The following is a 15,355-nucleotide window of genomic DNA, read 5'->3' on the forward strand; positions in this document are numbered from 1 at the left end:
AATCAAAACTATAAGGGGTACTGCCACCATTAGCCTCAATTGGCTGTTCTCACCACTTCTGGGCCAAAGTAAATTAGGAATCCCTATATATGATACCATATGTAAGGCATTGAATGTATCCCTACATATTTTTCCCCCTTCAGTATGTTTTCTGGAATAGAGGATTTGGGGATTGACAGACTTGTCTCTGGAGGGCAGCAATGACTTCTTCAAAAACTGAGAAGCTGAGCAATTGGTGGTAGCCTGGAGCTGAACTCTTTGGGATACAGTTGCAAAAAAAAGTATGTGAACCCTTTGGGATTACGTGGAGTTTTGCATGAATTGGCCATAAAATGCACTCTAAACGTCATGTAAGTCACAACAATAGAAAAACACAGTCTGCTTAAAATGATACTACACAAACATTAGCTGTTGTCATGTTTTAATTGAACATAAGATGGAAACATTCACAGTGCAGGGTGGAAAAAGTATGTGAACCTTTGGACTTAATAAGTGGTTTACCCTCCTTTGGCAGCAATAACCTCAACCAAGCGTTTCCTGTAGTTGCAGATCAGACCTGCACAACAATCTGGAGTAATTTTGGACCACTCCTCTTCAAAAAACTGTTTCAGTGGAGCAATATTCTTGGGATGTCTGTTGTGAATCGCTGTGTTAAGATCATGCCACAGCATTTCAATCAGGTTGAGGTCAGGACTCTGACTGGGCCACTCCAGAAGGCGTATTCTGTTCTGTTGAAGCCATTGTTTTGTTGAATTACTTGTATGCTTTGGGTCATTGTCCTGTTGCATCACCCATCCTCTGCGGAGCTTCAGTTGGCGGACAGATGGTCATACGTTTTCCTGCAAAATCAATTTTGGTTTAATCTGTCCTCAGTATATTTTGCCAGTAGTGCTGTGGAACATCCAGGTGCTCTTTTGCAAACTTCAAACGTGCTGCAATATTTTTTTTGGACAGCAATGGCTTCCTCTGTGGTGTCCTCCCATGTACTCCATTCTTATTTAATGTTTTGTAGATGTGTCAACAAAAATGTTAGCATGTGCCAGAGATTTCTGTAGGTCTTTAGCTGACACTCTAGGATTCTTCTTTACCTCATTAAGCATTATGCGCTGTGCTCTTGCAGTCATTTTTACAGGACGACCACGCCTAGGGAGAGTAGCAACAGTGCTAAACTTTCTCCATTTGTAGACAGTCTGTCTTACCGTGGACGCATGAACATCAAGGCTTTTGGAGATACTTTTGTAACCCTTTCCAGCTTCATGCAAGTCAACAATTCTTGATCGTAGGTCTTCTGAGAGCTCTTTTCTGCAAGGCATGGTTCACATCAGACAGTGCTTCTTGAGACCAGTAAACCCAAAACAGGTGTGTGTTTTTAAAGGGAAGGATGGCTGTCAGCAACACATCCAATATCATCACACTGATTGGAGTCAAGGTTGGCTCACTCCTGGCTCCAATTAGCTCTTGGAGAAGTCATTAGGCTAGGGGTTGACATACTTTTTCCACCCTGCACTGTGAATGTTTCCATCTTATGTTCAATTAAAACATGACAACAGCTAATGTTTGTGTAGTATTATTTTAAGCAGACTGTGTTTTTCTATTGTGACTTACATGACGTTTAGAGCACATTTTATGGCCAATTCATGCAAAACTCCACGTAATCCCAAAGGGTTCACATACTTTTTCTTGCAACTGTAGATGGTCAGCTGGGCTAAGACGCAGCAAGAGGTCACCTGACATGAGTTCCTGGAGAAAATAAGACCATTTAAGGGTCTAGAACTTCTTTGTCCTCCCCATGTTTATTTTTCACAGTTTAGACCGCTACTCAAAGGTCAGGTTTTTTAGCCCCATAACAAATTGACACCCTGATCTGTGATAATGCCAAATGAGATCTTATGTTGTACGTCTTTACCTGTTAATAAGTTAGAGCTGTACATTATACATAATGTATAATGCAGATACAAATTACGGATAATTTCAATAAAAGGCTTCTTACATTGATGATCAGGAAAATGAAAATAGCCTGATATATAGATTTTTAATCTTCAATAAATTTGGACACTTGCCGTTATTATACTCTATTACATTATTGATTTGAGGATGAAAGCTCTCAATATGAAAATAGGTAAGGTGATATTTTTTTAAAAAACTTATTTGTTGTCAGTTTACACTTATATTAACTGTCAGTTAAACATTTGTGTTTAATAAGTGCTTTCTTAATCTTCATCATCCACATCCAGATATTGCAAAATAAAGACTTTGTTGGTTCTCTTATAACATTCAGGCTGTATACAGTATTGCATTAATTATGCATCATCTTCATTTTGTTCTGTAGCAGAAATTCCTATTAAAAGAGCTGTTCCTTTGTTTCTTTGCAGTATCTTAAGTGAGCCTTTGAACTGATTTTAAGACCCTCCAATAGCTATAATCTCAGTATGGTTTTTTTTCCATTAAATCTGCATTTGAATACCTCTTTTTTTTTTTACTTCCCACAGCACCTGGCAAAAAGAAGAAATAAAAGAAAAGAGAATATATTTGCAATTTAATTTCCCAGGGGACAAATGGGTTTTTCAGAACAACTTTGATATATTTGTCTTTTCTTTCTTTGGGGGGGGGAGAGCAGAGGGAAGGAAAGGTTAATCAGTAGTTTAATTCCTCTTGCCATTCTGTGTTCCTATTTGCATGATAAAAGAGTATCACATCTTTTTATAAGTCCCATTTTGAAGTCTGGATTATTTAACAAAATTCCAAGGAACAAACTAGGAATATTTTTTTTTTAAAAAAAATCTAAAAAATAAATTAACATAATCTTTTAAGACATCATTTTAAGGAATCCTATTATTACCTTTTGAAAATACAGGAATAATCTGGCTTGAATGTTTTCATATAAATTGTTTCAGTGTGGTTCTGTAATTTCTTTCTTAATGAAATTACTTCAAGTGCTGAACTTTTTGGTGTACAAAGCTGGTATTATTTATGAGACCAATGTTTAGTATAATCACCAATATGACTTAAGCAGTGGAAAAATTTATTGCTTGAACCTAGACTTTTGAAATGTAAAATAAAGGGCATATTATTTTGCCTTTCTTCTGACAATATTTATGCATTACAACAGATAAGTGCTCCTTATTTGTCCCCCTATTTCTGCGGCATTCATTAACTCAGTGATTTTCAATCTAAGCAACTAAGATCTGCGTACTTGATTTCAAAATGGTCATTTTCAGTATCAGTTTCCTTCACTTTATTTACAAGAAAAAATGGATGTTTATGTGAGTTTGTCTCTTATGTGTGTTGTGCTTATCCTTGCCCACTCTCTCTATATCAGACATGTCAAACACAAGGCCCGGGGGCCGGATCCGGCCCGCAAAGTGGTTTCATGTGGCCCGCGAAGCCATCCTGGAAACAGTGAGGGAACGGCCCCCACTGCCTTGGCCCTGGCCCAGAGACCCTCCTTCTGCCAGAGACCCTCAGATCTGTCCCACTCCTGCCCAGGCCCCCATAGTCACCCTTGATGCAAATGATGTAGAGCTGGCCATGCCCACCCAGTAGGCCACGCCCACCCTGGCCATACCCACCCGGCCCCTTGAGGGCAACCGCAATGCTGATGCGGCACTCAATGAAATTGAGTTTGACACCCCTGCTCTATATGTATATACAAGATCAGGTTTTCTACCCTGTTCTTAAAATATTCACAACTGTTGAAAACATTTTAAGTATAGTGTTTAATTTTTATTACTTTTAACAACTAGCTGTGATTTGAATTTTTTTTCTAATCAGCTGTTTTGGTTCAACTGTTAATGGCAAAGATGAAGGATTCACGCAGATGCATCTGAGTTGGCAGTGACACTGAGTTTTCCTGCTAGTTTTCTAATGACAGAAATAGGCTGGGCTAATGGTTCTAGTTCATAGAAAATCCCCTATATAGCCTTGATGTCCATCTGTAATACAGGGTCTATTCTGCTGTTTTGTGCTTGCTGATGGAGTACTAAGTGCAGGTAAGTTCACTGTCACTGCCAACTCAGATGCCTCTGTGTGAATGCTCCATCCAGATAGAGGGTCCTTCAGCAAATGCAACAAGCATGCAGCTGGCGACACTATCAAGACGGGTGCACCATTTCAGCCATCTTACTTTGCAAGTGTGATATTCCTTTTTTATAGCTGTGTGTTTAAATAGTGTTGCATTCTTGCCTACATAAAAAATTCTACAGGAGTTTTTTATTATACTTTTTAAAACAAATTCACAAAAGAATAACTTTTTCAGAGTGTGAAAAGGGGAAAATTTTACAAGGAACAGTTTGAATAGGTTATTTCATTTGTTCACACCAAACTGTCTCCAAAAAGACAGGTTAAAAGAGTAATTATTTTAGGATAGTTTTTCTCATATAGCAAGATGGACAGATTCGTGGACATGTGACCAGAAATAGCCAAGAAATATAGATGCTGAAGCAAAGTATTACATTTGTATAGGTTGCAGTGACAGGAGACAGAAGTAATCATTATTTGCGCTTGAGTGCAGATAATTGTCAAAAACAGTAAGACCATCTGTTCTTTTTTGTTTGTTTGTTTGTTTGTTTGTTTGTTTGTTTGTTTTAAAGGAGAAAAGAAAATGGCTACCTCCCACCTATTCCTCCTCCCAAATCCCCAGTGGATTTGTCTCAACTCAAAGATTTTGTGCCACACAAATGCATCCTACCAATGGTGATTGTGGGGTCAGCTCAAGGAGTGCTATCTGAAAGAGAACAAGAGATGCTGTTTTGTTTTAGGCATCAAACAATTAAAACCTTAGACTGCCAAAAATAATTTAAGTGCTAGCAGAACCATCCAGAACTTACTTTGTTCCAAAGCTCCTTTCCTTCAAGGAGTTGTCTCGAAAGCATTGCACATTATTTGCTCCGGTTTTTTTTTTTAAAAAAAAGGTACACAGTGCTCAAGAACTGTCTATTGAACATCTGAAGTAGAAAATGTCCATGGAGTCCTTTACCAACAAGACATAAAATAATTAACAATTTATGGCTCCTCGTGATACCCAAACTGTACTGTTTAAGGCAAACTCCTTAGTGTGCATCAATAGTTGAAATTGAACTATTCAAGCATGTTATGTCTTCAACTAATTTTAGACTACAAATTTTCAAAGAATAAATTGTTAGCCTGAAGCCAAATGTTATAGTATGGAGCTTTGTTGTTTTGTTTTACACAATTTAATTTCAGCCACTTGAGTTCATTTTGACACAAGAAATATGTCTCAACTGTAAGGTTTATAATATTCTCATGACTTAGTTCTTATTTTTTCTAATGTAAAGAAAATATATATTAAGCTTAGTTACAAAACTGATTCAGTCTAACAAAACCAGACAGACTGTTGAATAAAAAACACATATCTTGCATGAATTCCCTTTTCACTCTAACAAGCAGATGAAAGTGATTAGACAATGCTTAGGATCATGTCCAGTCCTCCAAAAATGACAAAGAAGCCATCTGATCCATGTTGCCATGTTTCCATGTTTCTATAGCAAAGTTTCAGTACAAGAAAAAACTGATTTTAAGAACTTTTACAGAAGTCAGGTGAATATTTTCTGAAGAAATAATGCTGAAGAACCTGCATTGCCTCCTAAAATTCATGTTCAATTTATTATTTTTTATAGTTTTATCAGGACTATTATATACATAATACTGTCTTGGCAAGGTATTCTTTACTTAAGAAACTGCAGCACATTCTGTTTAATTTTACTGGAACAAGCTAAGAGATACTGCTACTAGAATAAATATAGTATACAAACATTCTAATATTAAGATTATTCTAACAAACAATAGCATAAGTTATTGACTAAAGTATTAGTCAATTTTTAAAGCCTTTAAAATTAATATTATAGTCCAGGTTAAAGATCCAAAATCCATTGTGCAGTACTTTAGTACGATCAACTGTAATAGCATAGGTTTATGAAGGTATTGAGGTCTCCAGTCAGCTTGTAAAGATTTGTAGAGAAAATAATATAAATGTGATAAATGATTCTTGAATTATCATGACAACACTTTAAGTAAATGGCATTGTACATGATGATACTTTTAGATATTGTATCATTGGACTATTTTAACAGCACAGGAGTGTATCTGGGGATGTTTGAGTATAAACATTTCTTCATCTGTGTTTAAAATAATTAAATTCTTTATTTAATATTCCTGAAACCTGTGATGTGGAATCCATGAATAATACTATCAGAACTTATTTCTCTATTTTAGGAAAGTGGTGTCATCATAATTAGACTCTTTAGTTGTAGTGTACAGATAGAAAATACTTTTTGCATATACAGCAGATAATTGACTTGTACTCTCAATTTTCTCAACATCAACATGAAAATTAAAAATTCAAGTTAGATGACAAATTTTATAGAAACAGAATTCACAGCAAGAGAATGAAATAAAAACCTAAAATTGAATTAGGCCATATGTCTATTTAGGGAACTCAAATCTAGACTCTTTAATAAAACAACACCTGACTTTACACAACCCCCGCCCCCCCCCAAGCCACACACATTCTCTATCCTTATGACTTCTGATTTCTGTAATCTAGCAATTTTATTTTTGGTGGGGGGGTTTTCCTTAGCAGCAAGATTTCTATCATGCAAACCTGGCCAGAATCTCAGTCTTTGTTATCTTTGTGATATAAAAAACTGTTAGTAATCTTTATTGTTTATTGTTATTTTATTAACTATCTTTATTGTTATTTTATTAACTATCTTTATTGTTATTTTATTAACTATCTCTCAACTGGATATCTTTATTGTTATTTTACTAACTATCTCCCAATTGAAATTATTTCCTACTTTTTTGCCAGAATATGGAATCAACTCCTCTTCTGATTTCATAATTCTAAGGCACTAATGAACCGCATTGCAAATTAGATATTGGTTAGGTTGCGGATACCCAAATCTATCTACAGAGACCAGCTAGCATCTACTGTCATGTTGGAAAGGCAAATCTGTGCTGGTAGACAATGTAATAAGTTTACATAAGAAAGCCCTCTTTCTTAGCTGTACAAGCAGTTTTCAGCAGAGATGCTGATGTTGTATCCCTGTAGATTTAGGCTGACTTTATATATACAGTATATAACATCCTGGAATAATTTTATGCAAAAATGAAAGAAAGGGTCAGACTTTCATCGTTATAATTCAAGCTACCATATGAATTATAGATCCCAAAGGATCTTTTACATCAGATGAATGCAAAGTGAGATACTGGTTAAAAGGCAGTAAGCCATTCCAAAATAGAGATGCCCCCAAGCTACTGACTGTTTTATGAGGAAAGTTAATGTCATGGTTTATAGTTTTTTGAACTACAGGAATCTGGTCATCAATCAGTCATTGCACATGAATTGCTGTATCATGTTTTATTTGCATGATCTATTTTTTTTATTTAAGATTTTCTTCAAATATACAAATATTTATATTCTTCAGCTATCAGATGCTCTCTTCTTCATTGTTAAATTAACCTAATGGTTAATTATTGGTTCCTAAGCAAAAAGATTACATATTTGCATCCAATTTCCAAACATGAATTAATTATATTACTGCAACATTGACAGTAGAGGATTGTGCACACTCATTGTTCAGTGGAACTGCAGCTATATGGAGGGAAGCATGCAGTGAGATACCTCAAGGTTCTGTCCTAGGTCAGTACTCTTCATCATCTTCATAAGTGATTTAGATGAGGGAATAGAAAGAAAACTCATCAGATTTGCAGACAATACCAAGATAGGGAGAATAGCCAACACCTTAAAGATAGATCAAGTTCCTTCTGAATCTTAAGCCTATCTTAAAAAATGCAATTCATTGGTGAGAAAAGTAAGATCTTAAATTTAGGCAGGAAAAACCAAATGCACAAATAGATGCATCAATAGATGAATAATATTAAGATCATGTGAAGTACTAGTACTGCTGTACATTGTACTGTTAAGACCACTCTTGGAATACTGCATCCAGTTTTGATCTCCACAACACAAAAAGATGTTAATACTCTAGAAAGAGTTTAGAGAATAGCAACAAAGATGATTAGGGGACTGAGGGCTAAATCATACAATGAACAGTTATGGGAATTGGGTATATCTAGTCTAATGAAAGGACTAGGGCTGACATGATAGCAGTCTTCCAATATTTGATGGGCTATCACACAGAAGAGAAGATTGATCTATTCCCCAAAGCACCTGAAGGCAGTTTATTGAGGAAGGATCCAACCTAGAATTAAGGAGAAATTTCTGATGGAATGGAATGGAATGGAATAGAATAGAATAGAATAGAATAGAATAGAATAGAATAGAATAGAATAGAATAGAATAGAATAGAATAGAATAGAATAGAATAGAATAGAATAATGTTATTGTCACTTTGAATGTACACTAATCGACATACATTAAAATGAAATTTTGTTGCATTCAACTCTCAAAGGATCACCACCTCCGATATACACTACATAAATATGACAAAAACAAATAAATACAGAATTATGCAAATACCCACATATATTATATGACACATATAAACAATAGTCTAGTTCAGGTTACATATACATGTGCATGGTGAGAAAAATGAATCTTGCGAGTTTACCAGACATATGGCATAGGGAACAAAGCTATTACAGAATCGGGTAATCCTGCTAGAAATACTTAGAAACTTCCTCCCAGAGAGGAACAGAAACAGACCATAAAATGGGTGTGTGTGGTCTCTAACAATGCTTTGAGCTCTAAGCACATAGCACTTATAAGCAGCATTCTGAATATCAGGAAGCAAGTTTCCTATGATCTTCTTGGCTGTCCTTACCAATCTCTGTATGGACTTTCTATCTGAGGCACTGCTGCCACCAAACCAAACAGTGATGCAGTTAGTTAAAATGCTTTCAATCATGCCTCTGTAAAAAGTGGGCAGGATAGTAGGAGAAAGATGTCCTCTCCTCAACTGATGCAGGCAATGTAGATGCTGGTTTGCATGCTTCACTAAGGATGACATACGGAGAGACCAGTTCAGATTGTTAGTTATTTGCACCCCCAGATACTTAATACTGTTGACCACCTCTACAGCTGCATCCTTGATACTGAGTGGAGCATGACTATCAGGGGGTTGGACTAGAAGATTCCAAGGTCTCTGTTATTCTGTTAATGTGGATATGCTCAATTTACCTCAGAAGACCTGAGCGAGTGGGTGTGATGACCCAGGGCACAGCACAGAAGCAAAACAGTCAACTGGCAGTTCAAACCACCCTTTATTTGCTCCAATTTTCCCCAAATGCTCCCATGTTTTTGGCAAGCCCCAGAACAAAGTAACACACACACACACACACACACACACACACACACCCCTTCAGCAGCCTCTGGCTGAAAGTAGTTTCACATTCAGTTAGATTAGAAGAGTAATTTACTCAAGGCCACATAGATAACAAGGAATGAAACATACATCTAACAAGTCTGTGGAAATACAAGCTTGTCTGAGCAGTTTCAGAAGAGAAGCCAAAATTCAATCCAAGGTCTTTGAACACCAAATCAAGTTTGTCAGCCAGTCCAAAGGTCAGAGTTTCAGGGTTTCCAAGCAGAAATCACAACACAGAACAAGAGATCAGACAGTTGTTCCAAGATCAGCAACAGCACACAAAACTCCAAGAAATCAGCGTTTGTTCCCGACAAATGCCCCTCCCCACAGTGTTTCCTTAAGTCTCAGTCTCCAGGTGTGCCTTGTGGAGAGGGGCAGGGTGCTCTCCTCCTGAGTACTTGGGCCTGCCTGCATTGTTCCCTCCTTCTATCCACTCTCTGTGCTCTAGGATCAGGAAGGGGTGGCCCTTGCTCATCGCCTGAGCTCTGTCTCTCATGTTCATCTTGTCCCAATCCTGAAAGGCCGTGGCTTGCCTCGGCCTGCTCCTCCCCACATTCCTCTGAAGCCACAGATACCTCTCCCTCGACCTCCATAGGGTCCAGTTCCAGCTCATTTTCCTCAACAGATTCAGGCTCTGATGGAGGCATGACAGTGGGTAGGGAATAGATTATTCTGTAGATCTACTATATAGTTCTTAATAATAAGTGCTAAGTTGTTTTCACATAATTGGTTTAATTAAAATGATAACATTTTATTTCCATATTCTCATTTCCTTTATCTAGTAATAAATTATTTGTTCCTGAGACTATTTGTCTACAAATTGGGATAGCTTTATTGCCAAACATTCCCATTTAAACTTGTTCCTGACTTTTGAAAAGTGAATGTCTCCACTATTTTAAAAACTTTCATAAATAAGTATAGTTATCTACTAACCTTTTACATTTCAAACTTCTTCATTAATTAGCCTTTGGAAATCATGAACATTTATCTGATGTAATGGTAATTGGGTGATCTGAGTTTCTCCTGCAGGTTTAAAAATAAATTCAAAAAATCATTTGAACAGTGTCATTAATCATTTTATTCTAGAGTTAAGTGTCCACTTTAATGAAGGTTAACTTTTTATATGTTACAAGATGTTTTAAAAATACTATAATCCTTAATTTTTACTTTTTAACTGGAATAATTATTTTGGTTGCAAATCTTTCTGATTTGAAGAAAATGATACAGATAAATTCTCATTCTCCTTTGTTGATTCTGTGTGATAAACTATTTTTATTTGGCATTTGATGAATAAATGTCAAATAATAGAATATTTCTCCTGATGTATCACTGACACATTTATTTGCTGTATAAATGTACAGACATTTTATTTTATATGAAATAGATTTCATCTTATATGTGGCTATTTCAATGTTGTTGTTTCACCATGCTTAAATATAATGTATCTTATGTTTAAACATTTAGTATAAGATGTGAGAATAGAAACCATTTCCCATAGAAATCTTCTGTATTGACCAAATGTCTACACTAGTTTGAGTTCTGCTTTATTGTACAGAAAATATTTATTTATTGGTTTATATAATAACAAAACAACACATTGTGGACGACAGATTGGAGATAGTGAGTTATGTTAGCACAATTTCAGGGAAGCTCAGAATAAATAAAGTCATAAATAATTCCCAAACCAAATGATACCTGTGGTTTTGGGTTCATGAAAGTACCTGAAAGATAGTAGAAGTATTTGAATAATTTCTTGGTCCTTGAAGAGCATCCCCAATTTATTTTCAGCTGTAAGTAACTAGAGTATTTTTAAATTTGATCTAAAACTGTGAATATAATAGTATTACATGGTCAAACTTAGAAGCTGAAGTACAATTTATATATGATGAATCATGTATATTCTATGTCAAGTTCTCAATATATGTTTTTTAAAACATCTATTCCTGCTTAGGGTAGCGAATCCTAATCTCTACTGAGCATTAACAAAAATGCCAGAATATTTTCAATCCTACCAATTCTCTCAATGGTTACTACTCTTTACTATACTTTATGTAAGTAACTAAAATTACATTGAAGTCAATAGAAACAACAGAGCTTATCTCCTGGGCTTTTGCAACAAAAACAACTTGAGAATGGTGATTCATTGACATAAATGGATTCAACAAATTTATTAGTAAAAATAACTTTCATAAGCAGGAATAGATGAACTGCAAGTGTTTTGTATATTAAATATGAACAATTTATATTTTCCCTGCATGAATATTTTCCATATTGTTAGACACAGATTACTCAATTACTGGCCCATCAGTGATGACAGTTAAGAATAGTTTGAAACCAACTTTATCTATGCAAAAGATACTATTATAAGGTAGAAGGACAAGACATTGTTAATGGCATTACCATGCGGTGTTAAGTGAGGAGTATCTAATGATTCAATCTATCATTCTAATGAGGCTATCCGATCTCAACATCACTTCTGAAAGACTCATTGGGCTTTATTCCAGCAGATCATCATATTCTATCCTTTGTATAACACCTATGGAAATTGAATATTGCAACATGTATAAACAATTCAAACAGCCAGCTCATAAGGGTGAGAGCAAAAAATAATGAACATGCAAGGCTTAATATTCACAATGGGTGGTAAAGAAAAATAAAAATAAAAACTAGAGTAGTGTTCTGAGGAAATTTATGAAGAAAGAGTGGAAGCCTACAGTAGTGGCCAAAATTGTGGAAACCTTTTGGGAAAAGTGTAGAGTAGAAATGCCACCTTTGGTTAAGTTTCCACCAGTTTTTTTTCTAATTTCTTTATAACTGTAGTCTTGTTCACTTAATAATACTATTTTACATCACTTTCTGGGCAACCAGTCAACTCTTTGCACCATTACTTTAATTTTATTATGTTTTACAAACTCACTAAATGAAAGAACACAAAAAAACCCCAACCAACTTGATAGCGATCACATAACACACTGACAAATGTCCTGCTCTCAGCTTCAATACATGACATCAATCACTGAATCCTACTGTGATCTGATTGGCTCATTGCCAAAACAAGATGACTCCTGATTGGCTCTCTAAACACTCATGCTCATTGGCTGCAATCAGATGAAGGAAAGCTACCTGATATTAACCTAAGCAAGTTCTGCTTCCTTTTTCTGGTTGTTTGGCTATAACTTTTCATAGAATACAGTACAGATAATTGAACAAATTTTGTTGCATTACATTCTTGATTAAATTATCTTTCCATTGATATATAATTTTATGGTACTACTCCAAAAAAAGTGGTATTATTAGCCATCAAACCTCAAAAATACACTTTTCCCAAAAGATTTCCACAATTTTGGCCGCTACTGTATTTACCAAGAATTGGAAAGAAGAGCTTCCCCACCACTTCTAATGAGTATCTAAAATCAAAAGAAACCAGGTCCAATTTACAGACCTTGTAAGGCCTGACTGTAGCATTATACCAGTATGTCATGTTTCTCATTGTTTTAACACAGGGGTGTCAAACTGCTGGCACATAAGCCAGTTGCATCATGCATCCACCCCAGCTCTGGCAATGCAAAAAAAGTTGCGACAAGTCACATGACACAGCGAGTTTGACACCCATGTTTTAACAGACTGGACTTATATATTCTTTTTCCTGCCCTTAGTGTTATCTCTATGCTGAGATTAATGCTAGACAAAATGAGCTGTACATTAGAATTTGAAGCCATGAAATAATCTATTTGTAAATTTTCCTTAGCGCTAACCTTCCTTGATTTGTAGATAAAAGTGTTGAGGTAGTAAGGAATCATTAGAATTCTTTAGGTGCTTTCAATAATTCATGGGAGAAGAACATTGTACATTTCCTCTCAGAATTATCTTGGATATTCTGTATGTTATCAAATTTGCTAAATGTTGGCAAAGCTCGCTGTGTTTCCAGAAACAGATGAAATATTTTGCACCTGCTCATTTTATAGTTCAGCTAATATTTTATTGCCATATTTGGAAATACAGTAGAGATTGAAATATCTGTCTAGGTTGTAAGAACATGTGATATTTCCAAAAGGAGATCACATTTTTTTACAGGCAATTTTCATCTCCATTGTTTTAAACTGTACTGTGGTAGTATGTATTTCCTTTGAAATATATTTTTCATATTAAATGATTAAAATTTCATTTAAAAAATGCTTTCTTTTCTTTCATTTACTAGGAAACAGATCTCATGACCTTTAACATCTCAATGCATCGATCTTGGTGGCGAGAACATGGGCCTGGCTGCATACGAAGAGTGGTGCGCCCTTCAGCTCCTGGGATCATAGATGATATTTCCTATGTCTCTGTGACAGGTTGCATAATTGACTTTCAGTACTTAGAGGTCATTCATAGTGCCATCCAAATTCTACTCTCTGTAAGTCCATGTCTACTTTTATGGATATTTTTATTTTGACATTTTTCCATATTGCTACTGCTGCCTTCTTTTTGGGAGTGGGGGGGAGCCACTTTAGTTATTTGGCTATTTAAAAAAATCTCAGAATTAAAATAACAGAGGGGTTTAAAAAGTGTTTTGCATATATAATTTGATATGAAATATGTTTTAAACTTTTGCAGTCTTATTTGATCAAAATGCAGAAATATTTTTGGAAGTTCTGTTTTGCTTGTGGTTACACACACACACACGGACACATTATACGTATGAATAATATATAGCAGCAGTCCCCAACTTTTGTGGCATGGCAGCCCAGCTGGGGGGAGAGAGGGGAACTAGGCCACACAAGTGATGGGCGGGCATGCAAATACATGGACATGCAGTTGGACTGCAAGTTGAGCTGCGCGCTCATGCACGTTTACACTGGGCCACCCACTCGTATGAATCGCGCTGCACTGACCCACGGCCCGGTTGTCAATAGGCACAGACTAGTAGTGGACCGCAGCCTGGGGGTTGGAGACTGCTGATATATAGCTTACCTGCACATTTTACAGTCCCCAGGCCACGTATGGCCCTTTGACTGTCCCTGTCTGGCCTGCATGAGGTCAATTGGAAATTACAAATCACATTTATATGTTTATACTGTGCAACTGTGTTGTTTTTATTTTGAAGGAGGCTTTTTTTAAATTTACTTATGTGGATGCATGTGTGCCTCTGCACCTTCAGACCTCTATTGGTTCAGCCCTCCATAATAGTCACTGTTTCTCATGTGACCCCTTGCGAAAATTAATTGCCCACTCCTGGTATATAGACACAAAAAATATGGCTCTGTTTTTTAGTTTCTTTCTCAATGCCAAAGATGCTCATAGAAGAGACTTTTGATTAACACAGATGTTTCTTAGTTTATGTTACATATGTTAAGAAAATATGTTATATGTTAGGAACTTTCTTTTCCCTAGAGGCCAAATTTAAATTTAATTTCATCAATAGAACCTTAAAGAATTTGCATATTGTACACACATATTTGGTTGTCCAGGCATTGTTTCATGCATCTAACAGAATAACTTGCAAAATGTATTCTGCTTAAATTATCCTTTGCCTCATCTACATATTGGCTATGCTGAGCTGTTTCAGGAATTAACCTGTTATTAGGAATACAAGAGTAATATCTAATACTACTTGCAGGGAAATTTTCTATGGAAGGTCTATGGAAGTTCAATAAAGTTGTCATGACAATGGATAAAAGCTGTGTTAAAAGCAGCACTCTTAAAGGTGTTCTACAGGTGCAAGAAGTCATGATTTGGCTCACAATCTGAATGTTTGGTATCTTCCCATGGTAGCAGCTTTTGACTGTATTAAATAAGATTTATAGCAATGCAGACAATATTATTTTAAACATGTTCATATTAAATGTGATTTAATTTGTTAATCCAAATTTAGACAGATTAATATTTGTGTTTCCATGGGATCCTCTGATCCTTCCTCATTTCTACCAGCTTGATATAATCTTTATTTAATGAATTCCTCTCAGTTGCAAGAGAGGGGAAAATATGATTATAAATAGTGTAGTAATTAAAAAAACATTATTAAAGGA

At 35.8% G+C, this 15,355-nt stretch overlaps 1 protein-coding gene across 1 annotated transcript in view; it reads left to right on the plus strand.

Annotated features, from left to right (window-relative positions):
* NKAIN3 (sodium/potassium transporting ATPase interacting 3) overlaps positions 1-15,355 on the plus strand; it is a gene marked incomplete at both ends in the record, with an annotated part of 122,067 nt that overhangs the window by 83,008 nt on the left and 23,704 nt on the right. The window contains one exon of the mRNA XM_081322162.1: positions 13,546-13,743. Within this exon, the coding sequence (XP_081178288.1) occupies positions 13,546-13,743 (198 nt within the window). The remainder of the gene's footprint in view (positions 1-13,545; positions 13,744-15,355) is intronic.

This window comes from Vipera berus, assembly GCF_964194415.1.
Source record: "Vipera berus genome assembly, chromosome: 3".
In the NCBI taxonomy this organism is placed as follows: Eukaryota; Metazoa; Chordata; class Lepidosauria; order Squamata; family Viperidae; genus Vipera; species Vipera berus.